The sequence below is a fragment of the Clytia hemisphaerica genome, unplaced genomic scaffold (genome assembly GCF_902728285.1).
Source record: "Clytia hemisphaerica strain Z4C2 unplaced genomic scaffold, Clytia hemisphaerica genome assembly, whole genome shotgun sequence".
Classification (NCBI taxonomy): domain Eukaryota; kingdom Metazoa; phylum Cnidaria; class Hydrozoa; order Leptothecata; family Clytiidae; genus Clytia; species Clytia hemisphaerica.
In genome coordinates this window covers 866668-884811 of record NW_027103748.1, presented here as the reverse complement: position 1 = coordinate 884811, position 18144 = coordinate 866668, and the positions used below count along the sequence as shown (strand labels likewise).

Genomic DNA, 18144 nt, shown 5'->3' with positions numbered 1-18144 from the left:
GGTCCATTTTAGCCTAAATAGCTAATTTTTGAATTTTATATATGTGGTAGAGGTGTGTAATTGCTACATTCCATTCCTGCTTTTTCCCAAGGAACATTTTAAGCCTAATTTGAGGTTTGTAGCACAAATAGAACAGATTTTAGGTTTCATTTCCAGGCAAAACCCAGTTTCTTCCCGGTTTTGGTCTATCTCGGCCTAAATACTTAATTTTTTAAATTTATATATATGGTAGAGGTATATATTTGTTACATTCTAATCCTACTTTCCTCCAAGGAATATTTTAAGCATAATTTGAGGTTCATAGCACCAACAGAACAGATTTTAGATTTTTTTCCCAAGCAAACCCTTTTTTCCCCAGTTTCGGTCAATTTTGGCCCAATTTCCAAATTTTTTGAAGTTTAATATATGGTAGAAGTTATATAATTGTTACATTCTCATCCTACTTTTTCCAACGAATATTTTGACCCTAATTTGAGGCTTGTAGCACAAACAAAACAGATTTTAGATTTTTTTCCAGGCAAAAACCCTGTTTTTCGCAATTTTGTCAATTTGGCCGAAAAAAAAAAAACCTAATTTTTTAAGTTTATATATATGGCAGAGGTATATAATTGTTACATTCTAATCCTACTTTTTTCAAAGGATCATTTTGAGCCTAATTTGATGGTTGTAGCACCAACACAGCAGGTTTTAGATTTTTTTCCAAGCAAAATGGCCCAAAAATGGCCCATTTTGGGTATAAAAAAGGGCGGAGAACCGCCATTTTTTGGAAATATCCAAAAATATCTTAGATTTATGTTTATTTGGGTCCCAACCAACCAAAAAAAATTATGCAAACTTAATTTTGAAAAAAAAGGTCTCTATAGCCCACTGCTAATCATATCATGGTTCATTATAAAACAAAAAATAAAACACCTTGTACAGTACATTTTTACATAGGACAGGTCAGTGTTTCTCTACCCTGTGAAGTCAACAAACAAAATTATACCGTCCCCACGTGTACACTTAAAACAAAAGGCAAATTCGTCAGCAGATGAGATGACGTATATTTTTCATTATTGTGTAGAGCTTTATAGAGCATGAGAAATTAGCTAGCTATAAATTTCTGAAAAAAACATTTATATATGATCAATTATAATGAAAGAAGTTTCATAAATGACAATAATAAACGTCAAAAATCTGACAGTCTACTAACTAGCTACTACATACAGTATAATACAGAACAGGTCAGGCCAGGCATCATGGCATGGGCGGGCATCAATCAGGACATTCAGTTATCTTTTTAGCCATTTTTTCTCCAGTTGCCAGTTTGTTTCCTATTAATTTGTTCATATTGTATAACAACAGAGAATCCATTAGCTAGCTTTGTAAATGCAATCATTCAGAGCCAGGCTACCAGAACCCATAATCTGATCAGGCAGTAGGGCTGAACGGCCCTGGTCGGACCGAACTGGAACTACTAAATTGCTTCTCTCAGGCTTCTCAAAAGAGTAATAATACCACAGGCTAAATCTAAGAGCGAGTTTTAGAGAAGAACGCTGTTTTTATGTACACCCTTAAAACCGCAGTTCAATATCTTTACGGTATACATAAAAATTGTTAAAATCGACATTTTATGTACATCATAAAATATGTTGTGCGTATGTGTTGCAGGTGAAAACAAACAATCTGACGAATATGCAATCTCGAAATCGTAAGGACCGCGTTCGTCTAAAAAGGACTGGGAATGACAACAAAGTTGCGCGATTGTGTTTATGAATAGGGCGCCGTATTAGTTTTTATTTTTCCGGCGCACAACAAGATTCTTGTTGTAGAATTTTCCGCGGGAGGACTATTTTCCTCAGATGTATAATTTTCAAGTGCCTTTAGAGGTTTACCGTGCGCGTAAGAAAATTATGAACATCTGTTATCAGGTTAGGGGTATGGTGGTTCTGTTATTATCAGTTAGGGTCAGGGTTGGACTCGAAGGTATTTGTTTGTTTCGATTACTGCTGTGTCTCGTTGGCGCAACCAGTTAGGCTTCGAGTTTGGAAATCAAGGTTGCTTGCATTTGGTGGTTCGAGCCGAGGTAAGGGAGTATATTTCAGAAATAGGTTAAAAAAGTCAAAATATAACTTAGAACAGTTCAAAAACTCAGAATAACATCAGAAAGTAGAATGGAAGATAGGAAATAGAGAAAGTAGAGAAAATCCTGGAGAGTCATTTAGAATCTACCCACGACCAATTATTTATGCCTAATGACTCTTAGGGGACTTCTTTTTTTGTTTTTTTTAGAGATGAAAAGGATGTCACTTCATAACATAATGAGATGTGGCCCTCTTGCCCTCTTTCTTGTTTAACAGAAAAGAGCCAGATCCTGCCAGAGCTTTTATTGGTAATCTGCCATCAGTAATTGAACTCCACCGCAAGGTTTGATCAAGTTTGTGTAGTCCCAGGAGGTGCAGTCACAGGAGGTAGGAGCTAGGTGGTCGTTTCTAATTTAATTTGGAAATTCCAAAAACTTAAAATACCTGGTATTAAATTAAGGGTGGGGAGGACATCAAATATACCATTTTAAAACTATTGCATGCTACTAAATTTAGGGTTGAGAGGGTATTTATTTCAATTCTTGTTAGTATATATCCCAATTCCTGAATATAACATTTTGTCAATTTTTGTCTTGATGTTGCAGGATTTTGATGAAAAGAAATTTTTATACATGCTTGGTACAGTGTTTTGATACTGAAAATATAAGTTTCTCCATTTCAATTCTAGGTACTTTCTCAAGGGGTATGCAGTTACCACAAGACATTATTAGTAGTATGTGTCTTTTTGAACAATTTTTTATTACAACCCCCTTGCAGTTTATACTACCATCTGTTAAATCTTTTTCAATTATAACTTTGTATGCAATGCATGCTTAACCCCCTGCTCTCCCTGCCTTTTCAATAATGTAAAGCAAGTGCCCTAGTTTTTGATTTTGTCTAATATTTTCAAATTAGTTTTCAACTTTTTTCATTTCATTTCATTGCAATTTTTTGTCCCACTAAACAATGTTTTCTTTCAAAAATACAAAAATGTTTTTGCGATCTTTTTATTATTCTTAATGTCTTACTGCACTTTTCTTTTACAGATAATCTTAACTGAGAGCTCAGAGGTTACAAAAATCGCTGGTTTGGTTTTAAAGATGCTAATTACTCAGACAGAAATGTCTAAGGAACTTAAATTGACGACTTTCAAAATGAATCCAAAGAGAAATGTACTATCAAATAATGTTTGGGATCTAACGATTTTTTTGTGATTTTATAGTTAAATACTATTTATTAATGAGGATGAAATTTGTTCGCTTTATAGCTTTATACAGTATGGAGCTCTAAAATGAGATTATATTAATTGTATTTTTGACAAAATCATATGCCCATAGCAAAAACTTTCATAGTAATATAATTTTTTTTTCCTTTGTACATTAGCTGTTGTCTGTCATAATCTTATTATATTTATTACCCACTTTTTTGAAAAATTCTCTTTATAGATTCTCAGAATGTTTCTTAATAATGTTATTCCTGAAGATATTGATCTGAAACACTTCTTAAAAATCTTTGAATCTTAGTAGAAAAACTTTCGGAATCTTAGTAGAATAACTTTCGTAGTTAAAAAGGGTCCGCATAATCGCCTTTGGGAGCAGGCAAAAACTTAAGAGTTTTAGGTGGGACCAAGGATTCAAGATATCAGGTGGGGATTATATATAGTGCTGGGACCTCAAATTTTTGGTGGGACCCAGTGGGAAGTTGACCCCCTTTTCACACTATGAATCTATGATGGAGGACAAGCTGGAGTTTTTACAAGTTCTAATGTGATTTGGTTGCTATTTTTCATAATTCACAAACTAATTACTTTAATCGTAGAAATTTTAGCGAGACTAATTTTAGCGTTTTAGCGAGTTTTCCCTATTTTCGCTAAAATAAATCTCGCTAAAACACGCCGAATTGACAGATCGCTAAAATTTATCCACGCGAAATTTCTGGTTATATTGCCTTGATATATTTTTATCGATAGGAAGGGTTTCAGTGCAAAGAAATGCTAGAAAACTAACTAATTCAATACTGTAATACGAGTATTCGCTAAAATTTATCCACGCGAAATTTTTTGAAATCGTGATTCGCTAAAATAAATCAAAAAAAATCAAGATTTTGACGACTCGCTAATATACGCTAAAATTAGTCTCGCTAAAATTTCTACGATTAAAGTAATTGATTGTAAATTTTATCAATCTGGGTGGCATCTGTGGTATAGTAGGGCTCACTACTAAAAAGTTTAGTTAGTTGTAAAAACTGGCGAAAGAACGGCAAAGTTTGAGGGGCAGAAGGCTGAATAAGTTTATTTAAATTGAGAAAAATATTGTCTTATGCTTATTTTTAAGCGATCCACACAATTTTTGCTAAGTAGTCTGGTTGGTTTTAATAATTTCTTACGTTTTAGGTTTTATGTGTTAGATTAAGTCATGCGTCCAAAAAGGAAAAGATTTATCAAAGGAAAAGGATGTCTCTCAGAGGAATTTAAAGCCCATATTCGTAAAATGGCCTTAGCAGACCCAGACGTTGTTGCGAGACTGTCATCGCAAGAGGTACTAGAAATGAAGAAATTGGAAAAGAAAACTAAAAAGCGCAAGAAGAAGTGTTCAGAACGAAAAAGGTTATCATCAGTTTTCCTAGAGTTTTTTATTTTTCTTCTGCAAATAATTGATCAGTGACAGCTTTCTTTTTGGAATTCATTAATCAATTTTGTGTCATGCACGTTTTTAGAATCGTCTCCACATAAAAACTATTTTGTCTTCTACTTACAAAGATGACAGTGCTGTCTCAGGATGTCCCTTCTGATTTTTTCGTTAACGTTGATTTAATTTGATGAGCTTAAAATTATTTTCTTATAGAAAAAATAGTGGCAATTATGTCACTATAGACTTTGATGATGATGATAAAGCTCCTGTTAAAGAGAAGAAGGTTGTCACACTTTTATTCGATTCTGATAACGAAGACGTAAGTTGATACGTTTGTTATACCATATTGTTTTTTGTTTTTTTTTATTATTTTTCTCATATTATAGCTAAATCAAAACTGGAAAGTATTATTACCTAGAAAAATAAAATTATCATTCATTATTTTAAAAACATTTCTTGCAGCCATTGGAATCAATGGTAGATGATTCTGCTGATATTTTACCATCATCATTATCATCCTCTAGAAGTTTAGTAAATCAAGGTCCGAGTGGAAATGATAATGATATTATGATAACTAACAACAACGACGCTTTAGAAGCTTTTGACTCAGAGTCTGATGTAAGTTTTTGATTTTTGCTTGCAATATTTTTGTATATTCATCCTATAGTTTGTGCAAAATTATGAATTCATGTTAATAAGTGTCCATTTAAAATGTCAATGCTGATCTAAAAAATCTAAATAAAGTAAATGTTTTTATAGCCAAAACTTTGAAAAAAAGTTCGCTCATTATTTTGAAACCTTTTAAAATTGCTAACATTTTTTAAAGTTATCAGTGGAAAATGAAGATCACATCGTTGATTATCATCTTTCTTATCAATTGGAATTGAGAAAACAGAACTGCCTAGTCCCTGCTGATCCCAGATTCCTGAAAGTTGCTATACCAGATTTTGATCAACAAAAGGCTAACCTCAAGGTAACTTTATGTTAAGATTTTTATCAATCATTCCACCCAGCTGTATTCCACTTGCTTGGATACTAAACATATAATTTGTGTCTACTGATTCACAAGTTGTATTTCACTTAGGGTGTATGGTGTATATTAATTGTTAGAAGGTTTACAATTTGTCAAGTTGACAAAAATCATCTTATAATGTATATAATTATTTGTTTAAAGCGAAATAAATATGTTGTCGTGACTCGGAAATACTTTCAAAAGAACGAAGATGTTGATGGTAATTGGATTTATTTTTGTTCATGTGACAAAGCAACATCAACATACATCGAGTCACTTTCATTTGATGCTGATTTATCACAAGACATCAAAGGTAGTACTTGAGTATTATTTTGAAACTATAACAGTGTCAATGGTAATTTCGGAATTAATTAGGTGAAGTCTAAAAATAAGCTCAAGCTATTTAAAAACCTTGTTATAGAGTGCTGCATCCATATTAATTGTCTTGTACCAATCATTGCGGAAATTGACTATTGGGAGGAAGAAGAAAGTATAATTGGTATGCACGTTTCCTTTAGAATCTGAGTATACCCCTGGAGAGGGGAGTTTTTCACACTTCTACTTAGCTTATGAATTTTTACAATGGGGCCTACGATTTACTTAAGAAATACTGGAGTTGAGCAGTTACCCTACGCTACAATTAAGCACAGCAGAGTAGGAGATTAATAATAAGGGTGATTTTACGCATTGGCAATGCTTTTAAGTGTTTTTAAGATTCGAGTCTGCTAAATGTAATGCTTAACCGTTATAGTTTAAACCCTTCTTTAAGATTTCTTTTGAAATTGATTTTGAATAAAATGAGTAAGTCTTTATTTTTGTTTTTTTAATTTAAGGGTACCAAGAGAGTTTCATACGGGTAGGTAAAACGCCAAACGAAATTCAATATAATATTCGTACGTATAAAGGTTTCAGCCTTTTGAAACAAAAGAAGCAACAATTTTTTCACCTTTGCACACGGTATGCGTCCAAATTCTTTTGTTAAATCTGATGTATCAGTATAGGTGACGCGTCTTCTATATATATAAATATATACATAGAAAATTATCTTTAAGCAACCAAGCTATAAGACATAAATTTTATTATTTATTATATTAATTATTATTATTTTATTTGAGGAGCAACCACACTTTATGAAGAAATAAAATATATCTTTATATTTAGGAAGATGAGATAAGTGATATTCTTCGTGAAAAAGGAAAAATTCTCGTGGTTTATCGTGGTTCAGTGGGAATCGTGTCAAATGAAAGATCACAACTGATTTGTTACGTTTGCTCGAGTGGTGTCTGTATACATTGTAACGAAGTTCGACGTCGCAGAGATGATAAGGATTCGAATAATCCGGCCTTTTTTGATGAATTCTTGGAGTCTGCTCACAGTGTATCATCAGAACGTAATAGGAAAGCAATATCGTGCAATAGGATTCCATTTCACGCAGACGAAAACATGACCAGAAATCTACACCTTCACCCTTGTCAATATCTTAAAACTGAAGACTCCTTGCTCGTGTGTCAAGATAATATCAGTTGTTGTTCTGAAATCATTGGTGTTTCATCTCGTCGTCTGAAGCTATTCATGAAAAACACCTATTTTGAGTGCATTGGTAATTTTCATTTATTAAGACGTCCCGAATAAAATGTATATGATATATAATATAATAAAGAGTTGACTCAATATCTTTGTTTCAAACTCAGAGTTTCATGGTGCACAGGCACCAATCTTCAGTGAAAATCAAAAATAAAGATATTGAGTCAACTCTTTATTATAGTAACGCTCTATTTACTTATTGAGCACTGTATTGCTGACCAATACGGTTTAGGGGCCGTAATGTACAAATAAATACCTCGTGGGTTAAGCATTTTGTTGGGTTATTAAGAAAGAGACCAAGTAATACATTGCTGACATCTTTTCAATGTATTGTGATCACTATATTATCTACACTCGATGTGTTGTTATTGATAAGGTTTATCTATCTTTAGATTTCTATATTAGAGCGGCATAGGAAAACATTTACTAACTGTTTAAGGCAACTTCCTATACCCGTTCCTTGTCGAGTAAAGGGGTTAAAGGGTTTTCAGGATAATTAAATGATTTGGCACTTTTTGTACGTGCACGTTTAGTTTTCGCTGAAAGCATTTCAATGTTTGTCTTTTATTTTTAAGTGAATGACAGCCGTTGTACAGGTTGTGGGGCTTTTCAGAGCTACGATGGTTTGAATGACTCGATTCTCAATATGGGGAAGTTCCTGATTCACTATTCATTAATGAGAGATTACATGTTTCATTTTCTGCACGGAAAAAGGTAAAGCAGCAAGGCAAATATTTAAGAAATACTGCTCAGATAAATATGGGACCTCGTGGATTTACTTGTACTTCCATGCACCCTCTTTTCATCATAAATTTCATACACCTTTATTTTTAGTTGTACACTTCATGGCTATTACGAAGTTTTCTCGTTGAGTCAGAAAAGCTCTGGCCACGAAAAATGCGAGCTGACGTACAAAGACTTCAAAGATTCGTGGTATTCCTTTTTGGAGCTACTTGACATTTGGGTAAAAAGGCTCGGAATGCGAACGAAAGTCACCCATTTATTGAAAATTTTAGGCGGATGGGTAATTTAATGACGATTTGGGTAAAAAGGCTCGGAATCCGAATCAAAGTCACCCATTTATTGAAAATTTTAGGCGGATGGGTAATTTCATGACATTTTTGAAAAAAGGACGGAATTGGTGACAAGTCTTGAAATTGTTCAAAGGGTCTTCCGCGTGATGGTTGAGTTAAATGGAGCAAAATTTTGGCCAAAATTCGAAACACAATTTACAAAAACGAGAATGAAATTAAAGAGATTCTTTAATAAGAGACACTTTCCTTTTTATTTTATTGAGAAATTTTATAGATTCTTTAGAAAAAAATATACTGGCATATAATAGAAATGAAATTTCATGAAAATGATATGTACAGAACTCTCGTTTTTCTAAAAAATAAAATAAAAGATAATCATAAAGCCCTTTCGATTGGTAAATAGCAAAGCCAGTTTTGCCAGGAACACCACTTCTACTTCATTCGTTTGACAAACAGCATTTTGGGCATTCTGTCGAAACATAAATGCCGATTTAAAAACTGCTTGTGGAAAAGATTTTTGAAAAATTGATGACCTTCCAATGCTAAAGCAAAATAATGCCGATCGGCAATTTAATTCGTTAAAAAAACGTGTGTAAACTCTACAATTAATGCCCACAAAAAAAACAGCTAACGAAGTATCAGGTAACGGAAATCGGTGTAGGATTTTGCTACAAAACTGATCTTTTGACATTAAAATTTTGAATTTTGCAAGGTGGTCAGTATGGCAAACATGTTTCTCAATAGAAAGGGTGGATACAGTAACAAAAATTATCCGATTCAGTCCGATGCAACGGAGATGGTCGATTATTATTATTGATTATTTTTTTCAGTATATAATGAACAACAAGCTCTCTCAATCGATAACTCGTTGACGCCTTTTTCATTGATGACGATTTCGATGATGTATGTCAGTACCTTGAAAAAGAAAGAAAAAGTGATATAAATAAAATGAACAGCAATATTGGTGGAGAGTATTCAGCATGTAAAAAAGCCTGAAGGTTATTAAGAAAAAAAGTAACGGTATGTAAACTGACAGGGCTAAGTTCTGTATACGGCAATTATTTGGAAACGTCAACCAGAATTGGAGTTTATGATCGACTGAACCGCCTCTATGGGTGTTATCAAATGGTGCATGGGTCGCGGCGCTCCTAGGTACCTACCCTGCGTATCCAGTCCAAAACTAGTGTGACGTGACGTAATATGAATGATATAATGACCCAGTAGGTCTTTATAGTAAATAAAAATTGCAAAATGCTATACTTACATCAGGGAGGAGGTACTCAGCAATGACAACATCTTGATCTTCTTCTTTGAAGGAACGGTTTAGATCCACTTGTTCAAGGATTTTTGTCAGTGTTCGTATCTTTAAAAAGAAAAGTTTATCTTAACGAAAAAATAAAATCAATATTGACAGGTTAAACAGGTTAAAACAAACATTACAGTTCCTGAAGAAACTTTCTACTCAAAAATAAATCGAGCTTCATAAGGTTTGTCGTACAGTGAATCGCTGAAAGAATGAGGGCAAAGGGTGTTTTTAGGGGAATTTCATACTACAAAGTCCAGGGGCTGGAAATGATTTAAAACCACCTGTATATATCGAGAAAAAAGCCGTGTTAAAAAAATAATTAGAATTAAGTTTCGCCAATGATCTAGATATAAAAGTGAATTTGACGAATTTAGGAAATTTTTAGGGTAGTCCGCCGAATTCAGTAAAGTTTCTTCTCTCTAACTAGAGACTTATTAAATAATCTAACTAGAGAGTTATTTGCCAGTTCCCTATCAAAAAATATGGCTGTTTCTCCTCATGTTGAGCACTTCGATGCGGTGTCATTATGTTAGAAAAGAGAGTAGATTTTAACCAAAAGTCAGACTAAAATCAAAATGTACCTAATCCATACTCTTACTAACCATGACCATAATAATATATAATATATCATTACACTTTTTAAGGGTACACTGTATATAATGTAAAATAGTTTTCGCTTACGACTTGGTCAGGTATTGTTTTTGAAAACAAATTCATCTTTGTCAATACTCCACATCTTCCTTCATTTACCCTGGCATGGATCAGTTCACTCCTTGCAGATTTTTGATGCCCATTTAACATATTAGATGCCTTTTTCTGAAAAATAAGTTTATCTATTTTTAAAAAAATATTTCAAATCCGCATCAAGTAAACATGAGCGACTAAGATCATGTTTTACATTCGACTGATAGTATATGAAACCACAAAGCCCGATTGTTAAGCGTATATAGCGTAGGACTAGTAATATAATATCTCACCGTGAGTTGATTTGTTCTTTTGTAAATCTCACACATAAAGGTATTGATAACTTGATTATCCAGCATTGCAGTTATTCTAAGACGAAAGTAGATAGTTTAAGGGCATAAACTTTTAAAACTTTCTAGTTTAGGATTCAAGTAAATTAATTCATTTTTTTTTCCAATTTCCCTTGAAGATCGAATTAGGAGCGTCAACTACTGTAATAAGATAAAACACTCTTATTTTTGACCTTTTTTAACCAGTTTATGTCTGTTGTGTATGATAAATTGAGAGGAAAAAGTATGCTTCTGACCAACAAAATTCCATGTAGAAACCTTATCTAATTAAGTGTACCTATTTTGAAAAGTTTCTGATGAGGTTTTGACTAGCAAGCGGAAAATACCATTACGTCCTAATCAGAGATGTCTGCCTTTTTAAGTTTCCTCTATTGGATGATTATACTGTACCTCGATTTGATTTCAGGGATTTTAGTACACCCACAATCATCATTCCAACGCACACACGTGTTGTGGTAGGTGAGTAGGCAATTTGGGCACACAATGACGTCCTCTTCACTATCATCGAAACAAAACATATTATGACTTCGACATTTTTTCTCGTCAAATTCATCCACATCAGCCATGTACACGTATTGATCATTTCCGCATAAAATGGCAATGTCGCATGGAATGTCTTCTTGCCTTGTCAGTCGGTACACGCTTTCACCGTCTTGAACTGCCAAATTTTTATTGAGCCCTACGACCAGCCCAATCAAGGATACCATTGCTATAACAGTTGGAATAGAAGTAACAAGAATCACCGTTAAATACATTTCTATTCTCATTGAAAATTATTTCAAGACTTAAAAAAGTTGATGCGTTGGTTTTCATCAAGAACAGATAGCCAGAAATGTTAGAATACACACTTGAAATTGGACTTTGTTAATATTTGTAAAAAAAGGCTGATTCAAGAGTAAAAATTTTGACAAAAAATATAAATGAAACCTGTTAGGATTTTGCGAGCATAAATAAGACATAAACCAATATTGTGTTCAGTCAATTTCGTACGGTACAGTCGTGTCTCAATAAGTTTCTGTTTTGTCAAGTCGAGTCAAAAGATAAGTTTATCAGTTGATACCTACGATTGAATTGAATCAAGATGAAGATTTATTGGAACCCAGTCATCAGTCATCAGAACAAGTCAGCTTTATAAAATGGGGGGGGAGGGTATTACTTCATATTATTTCATTATGTCTCTCCGAGACAAACAAAGAGTGGTTCAGAGTCTAACTCTTTTCTGTTATACGGATGGAGAGAGAGTCAGGTTACACCTACATAACCCTTTCTCACAGTGTTATGAAGTGAAATAAATATAAACTTTTTGTTTAAAAAGTTAGTCTTTCATCTATCAAAAATCAATTGTCTTTTCATGCGATGAAGAGTTTTTACAAAAGTGATTAAAGTTAGAATAATTGTTTTCTATATATCTTTAAACCAATTAAAATACGAGGGTTCTAACTCCACTGGACTTTCGCAACATTGCGAAAGTTACGAAAAGTCACATAACTTAAGAAATTTTATAACTATTACCGTTACATTCAAATGCATTTGTAAGAAGTGATGCTTCCAAATTGTTAATGTCTTTGACGTTAAGCCATGACTGAAACTTCTTCGGCGATACATCATCTATTCCGTCACATATCTAGAAATAAAGTGGTAATGCATAAAAGCCAAAAACATACATAATCTAGATTGATAAAATTTATAATAATTTTCAAAGAAGGACGGATGTTCCCTTAGAATGAAATATAATTAACATATAATAACAAACGTAGATATATATACATATATTCATCTATATTCATATCAAAAATCGATTCAAATTTCAATTCTTACATAGTTATTTAAATCATTTTTTCTCGTTACAGCATATGCCAACGATAGAATTTTGAAAAATTTTTCGTAATGCGGCGTTCAACGATGTATTGACCCAAAGAGGATGGGCTCCTTTCTCGTGCCAAACTTTGTTGTTAGATACCGGCATCTAGTGACAAAATAAAATTTTATATTATTCAAAATAGAATATTTACTAGTAAAAAGCTACTAAGAGCATAGAGCTACTAACAGGGCAACAAATATCATCATGACAAGTTTTTGAACTTTTACCCGTAGGTCACTTAAAGTAAGTTTCAATGTACACCATGGAAGTACCACCAAACCATGGGTCCCCTAATTATCGCGGCAGCATTTCTTTAGAGCGGCTTTCAAACACAAATACAAAAAAATAAATGAAATTGAACTTAGATAAAAGGATCACCTGTATTCGATATCTGCCATTGCAACTCTTTGGATCTTTCTATTTCTCTTCAACCACTCCGTGATGATGGAAGCCTTCTTCAGGAATAAATTCAAATGTTCTTCCATTTTGGAAAAAGTTGGAAAGAAAACGTCTACATCATCAGAGCACAGTTTTTCCTAAAACAATATAAGATTATGTTACTTTGAAGCAGCTATGCGAATTATGGATGTATCACGAAATTACTAGATCGACGTAGAGTTGACGTACATACAATCCTCCAAATTGTTAAATTGATGTTTTCCACAAAACGGGAATAAAACTTACGACAGCTTTAATGACTTTATGCTCATGGAATGATCGAAGGATATCGTCCATTTCAGCCACGGGAATTTTACTTTTACCATGAGGAGATCGAAACAATATTCGACGTGGCCACCAACTGGGTTTATTCTGTTCGACCCACTTCATCGTTCGTTTTGTGAAGCCTAAAGTATTTAAAATCTAAGTTTGTCTACCTATAATTCTAAGTACTGACCATACTTTTAAGGGTTTTCTACGGTATAAGGTAAATGAATAGATACTTTTTAAAGCATAGGAACTAACCTGTTGATCGATAAGTAATATCACACAGGAGGTCACGTTTCGGGATAACCTTTAGATTATCTTCCCAATCAACATCAAAAGTAAGCTTTTGTTTCTTTGCAGGAGTTTCCTCTTCATCTTCACTTTCACTTTCACTCTCTGAAGATTCTTCTTCAAAGGCTAAAATGTAAATAAAAACAAACTGATGGTAACATTTTTTCTCGATTGACCAAAACGAAATGAGCTCTGATAAGGATGAACCTTTATAGTTCTGGAAAAATGTCTGTCACACTAGCCCAGTCAAAGCCAATCTGACATTATAATTTCCAAAACGGTGAGCTTGCATAGAGATTGAAGTTATTCGAAAGCTCCATTCAAAACGCAGACAATTCGTTCCAATTCTTAATCGAGACTTTGCAGTCAAAGCATTGTAAACTCTCTGGCCATTAAATTGTTTTATTAAAGTGAAGAAATTGCGGTGTTGAATCGAACAACTAAAGTTACGCCGCGCGCTATCTTTTGTTTTGATCGTTGGTTGAATAACTGCAATCTCTTTGCAAGCTCAGCGTTTCTTGAAGGGAGTAAACTTTTCATCTTCAATATATTTAATTGGAGATGAAAAGTCTCGAGTTAAGTTTGAAAAGGGAAAAAAGAAAACGCACATTAGAAGATTCCCCTACACTCCCATTTTAAAACGAAAGAAAGTTCTGACGTCAACTTTATGAAAAAAGTGCCACGACGTCACAAAGTTTCAAATATAGGGGTGTGGCACTCTTTTCGTTGCACGATTTCGCATATTTTTACGAACACGCTAAAGGCCAGTGCAAATGAATCCAGCATTTCATGCAAAATCATTCTAAGTTGGATCAAATGCATGTTGGGTTGGATTGGATTGGGAGTAATTTCACCAGTCTTAAGTTATCAACACGTTAAGTTAACATATTGGACGGCATGACTCGCGAACAATGAGCCCCTCTCCTTGAAAATTGAGGCTTCTTGCTAGGTATAAGGGCACCCTTCGTAATTTAAATTAGATCGTTATGTTATTTTTTATACAAATCCTTTAGTTTTTCAATTAATTGGCATACATATCACAAAATACAAAGAGAATTGTTTTGTTTTTCTCTTTGCTTTCATCTTACCTTAACCCATCCCTCGCCTATAGTTTAAGGGCTTTCGATGGGCAAGCAAAACCTTAACCAACGTTTGCGACGACGGGAACCGTCATAGGTTCAGCCCCCCCCCTTATTTTTGGGGGGGGGCTAAGAAATATTTTGGCCTTTAAAGAGCCTGGGGGCTAAAATTACCAAAATATTTGGGGGGACCTAGATTGTTGGGGGGAGCCTAGATGATCTGACTGAGACTCTGGGGGCTGTTCAGCTAAATTCAAAATATCTCTTATCTTACTATTAAATCAAATATAAAAAGCAAAAGATTTGTAAACATAAATATTAAAACAAGTAAAATTTAGTTTTCATTTATCAGTGCTGTACTAGATATATTTTTTATTGACTTCTCTCTACGGGGGTGTTTTAGTTTATCTTGGGACCTGAAGTTTTAGGGGACCTAGCACAAGACAATTTTTTGGGGGGAGCTAAATTGTTGGGGGGACCTTACTTTGTTGGGGGGAGCTAGAAACCTGGCTGAAGCTATGACCGTTTAGTAAATTATCTGTATAAGTTATACCTGCGTTATTTGGAAGAGAATCTTTGAATTTTTGAATTATTGCTGGGTCTTGAGCAAATTCCTTCATTCCTTTTGATGAACCTTGAAAAAGCCATTATATAAAATATCAACAACCATAAATATAAATAACCGTAAATACACATAATTAACAAAAATACCCTTCACGTTTTTCTTTTTTTTTCTACAATGACTTATCTTGACTAAATATCAACAACCTTAAAAAATAAAGTGCCGCATACAGTAATACATTGATTTCTAAGGAAAAACGGTATAATTCAAAATACAATAAAAGATCTTTCCTCCTTGGAAAGATAATTTTGGATGGGAAAGGCTTTAATAAGCCCAAGTTTAGACAGTCAATTTTCTGTCTTGCCTTTCCTCATGTGAAATGTGAAATTTTTAATATTGTTTTACAGGGTTTTTCTCTAGGTCCCATACCTTCTGATCGAGTCGGAATTCGAACTGAAACCTTTTGAGTCATTCCCTTCCTTATTGCTTGGAAGTAGGTTTTAGGTGGAACCTTATTGGCACGATTGGCAAGTGTTTTTTATAATACTAATTTCAGCTCATTTACAATTTGACTAAATTTCTTTCTAGTGTTTATATCTCTTCGCTAAATACACAAGAAAACTAAGATAAATCTCACCATAACTTTTGATATTGCCATCTGCAGTGTAAGCTAAAACAACGATTGGAGTCCGAGTCACTCTACCCAACTGTCCGACCTGCTAGATCAAACAGTGTACTAATTATAATCAAATTCATGATGACGCTTTTAAATTCAGAATTCCTTTTCTTTACTACATACTAAATTCTTTTAACTTTACATGAACTGGGATTAAAATAGTTACCCTTAGGCAATTACTTTTTTATTTTCTGGTTTACGGAATCGCCGACGATTATTTTGCAAAAATAAAATAAAAATAGAATTGAAATTCACAGAAATTTTATTTATTTTTGCACTTCCGACTCTGTTTGATCTGCCATGAAATGGATTTTTTTTAGAAAACTTCATTTTATAAGAGCAGGAAAGGAAGAAAATAGGATACAGCAATCTCTTTTTCCCAATATGCCTCATCCAATGGCGCTCAACAAAATTTTCTAGCTGAAAAACTTTCTTTGATTTTCTGGTGTATGCAAGTTTCCTCAAAACACATTTTATTCTTTCCAACACAACATTAAAGTTTGAAAACGACAATTTTATTTTTATTTTTTTTCCATCCTCCGGTCCAAAAGATCATCTCTAAATGTCCGTAAACCAGAAAATAAAAAAGTACTTGCCTTACTTAAAAAATTTCTACAGTGGGGATAAAAAAGGTTTCAACTTTTGAATCAAGCTGTGATAAAATATCATGCTATAAGATATGCTATAATTTTTCGTTGGTTGACTCTAAAATTTTATCATCATGACATAAACTGCAGATTATTTTGAGATAAGGTTTACCTACCTTTGGGTTTGCCTACCTTTCCTGAAATCTATCACGTGATCAAATTTAATGATATCTCAAAGTTCAAACTAAGAATTTTTCAAACTTTTTTCTTTAATTTCAGGTATTAATATTAAAGTAAAAATTTGTAAAAATTTCAAATTTAAAAGAAATTCTCATTGCTTTACTATTAATTTAAAGATTTGAAAAATCATGTTTACATGAAAAAGCTGCAAAGTATATAAAGTGATCAGACGCCTTGCAAAGTAAGAAATAATAATGCAGAAAGTGAAATAACTTTTGATCTAGTCAACCAAATGAAATAAAGTTTTCAGGAATCTCTCACTATACCAAAAAAAAACTCAACCAGTCATATGTGCAATCAATCAAAATTTATCTTAATCAAAAGTCACTCTAAAGGGGGCTTCAGGAAAGGTCTTTTTCTTACCTTATTTCGAATTGATTTTAATTTTCCCTTCTCACTCTGCTTTCTCTTAGAAGCATTCTCAATGAATGTAAACTGAAAGAGACAATCCATATAAATTAAATTTTGTTACTTTTCAATTTATAACAGAATATAACCCTAAAATTTCGATCACAAAATTGCTCTCTGATTAAAGAGAACTAATTTGAAGCCGCATTAATAATCATAATTTATAAAAAAACAAACCTTGTTCATTTTATATTGACCATGTGAGCCAGCCCTCCTTTCAAGGTCATTGTTTTGTGCACTACTAGCATCCATAGCTCAAAATAATATTTTATTTCAATATCTAGAATGCAAATAATTATTGATCAGACAAATGAAAAGAAATTTCGTAGAGAGGTCTGAATCCCCAATCAAAGATTTGTCTGAAAATTGGCTGCTTCCATATAAATGTCATTTAAAATGACAACAAAACTTATTCACAGGTAATATCTAATTTCCTTCTGGTTTTACTTACATCCACTGAATTATGGAGGTATCATAATTTAAGCCCAGGTTTTTAGGTCCCCTCAAAGTTCAATAGAAGTATTTCAAAAATTTGAAACTCGTACACCTTCCTTTAGTTCGTTTTTTTATGATTCTGCTAACGCTCACGAGACTGTATCACGTCCATCAGTAAAAATCAAAAGCAAGCAAGGGAAAAAAGGAAGAAAACTGGGAACTTTATTTTTTCGTTAAAAGTTTCTTCAATCTTTGAAGACAAAATTGACCCATGGAAAAAAAGTTTCATCTATACAGTTCTTTGAAATGAAGCAAAATATTTCCAACCAGGTTCAATTAAACTGGGTATTCGGCTCTATTACGTCACTTTCGTTTTCAACCCCGTTCATTTGCCAATGGTCGCAAGTGAAAAATACCCCGTTCGTTTGCCAGGATGTGCCTGACTTAATGTTTTGATTTGCTCATTTTGCCGTACTATTCCCAGGAGATTAATTTGCCGTCAGCCGAATAAGGATTATTTTTGTACCTTCGTTGGTGATTTTTCATCTTGAGTTTATGTCTAATGTTATGGTTTTTTGAAGTGCTCGTTCTAAGAGATGAGCGAATATAATTATTTCTAGTTTTCAAGAGAAGAAAT

The 18144-nt window shown here is 33.4% G+C and overlaps 3 protein-coding genes and 2 long non-coding RNA genes across 5 annotated transcripts; 3 read left to right on the top strand and 2 right to left on the bottom strand.

Moving 5' to 3' along the window:
• The first annotated feature begins 2536 nt into the window (after positions 1–2536).
• LOC136805455 (uncharacterized) lies at positions 2537–3512 on the top strand. The gene is made up of 2 exons (XR_010846403.1): positions 2537–2796; positions 3110–3512. It is a non-coding gene; the product is annotated as an uncharacterized lncRNA (long non-coding RNA).
• A 757-nt stretch (positions 3513–4269) lies between these two features.
• LOC136805444 (uncharacterized) lies at positions 4270–7269 on the top strand. Its single transcript, XM_067062025.1, has 9 exons — positions 4270–4668; positions 4907–5012; positions 5156–5311; positions 5520–5666; positions 5868–6018; positions 6127–6204; positions 6539–6561; positions 6867–7082; positions 7219–7269. The coding sequence occupies exons 1-9, from the start codon at positions 4478–4480 to the stop codon at positions 7267–7269; spliced, it is 1119 nt and encodes a 372-aa protein (XP_066918126.1). The 5' UTR covers positions 4270–4477.
• An 11-nt stretch (positions 7270–7280) lies between these two features.
• On the top strand, positions 7281–8242 carry LOC136805425 (uncharacterized). Its single transcript, XR_010846396.1, has 3 exons — positions 7281–7305; positions 7865–8003; positions 8124–8242. It is a non-coding gene; the product is annotated as an uncharacterized lncRNA (long non-coding RNA).
• A 1712-nt stretch (positions 8243–9954) lies between these two features.
• Positions 9955–12555, bottom strand: LOC136805443 (uncharacterized). Its single transcript, XM_067062024.1, has 6 exons — positions 12482–12555; positions 12176–12287; positions 11054–11372; positions 10607–10682; positions 10311–10445; positions 9955–9972 (listed from the first exon to the last, which is right to left on the bottom strand). Exons 3-6 carry the CDS (start codon positions 11368–11370, stop codon positions 9955–9957), a joined length of 546 nt encoding a protein of 181 aa, XP_066918125.1. The 5' UTR covers positions 11371–11372; positions 12176–12287; positions 12482–12555.
• A 4-nt stretch (positions 12556–12559) lies between these two features.
• Positions 12560–17324, bottom strand: LOC136805442 (uncharacterized). The gene is made up of 8 exons (XM_067062023.1): positions 17250–17324; positions 17028–17099; positions 15799–15877; positions 15153–15233; positions 13488–13646; positions 13209–13369; positions 12903–13060; positions 12560–12629 (listed from the first exon to the last, which is right to left on the bottom strand). Exons 1-8 carry the CDS (start codon positions 17322–17324, stop codon positions 12560–12562), a joined length of 855 nt encoding a protein of 284 aa, XP_066918124.1.
• Between the last annotated feature and the right edge of the window lie 820 nt (positions 17325–18144).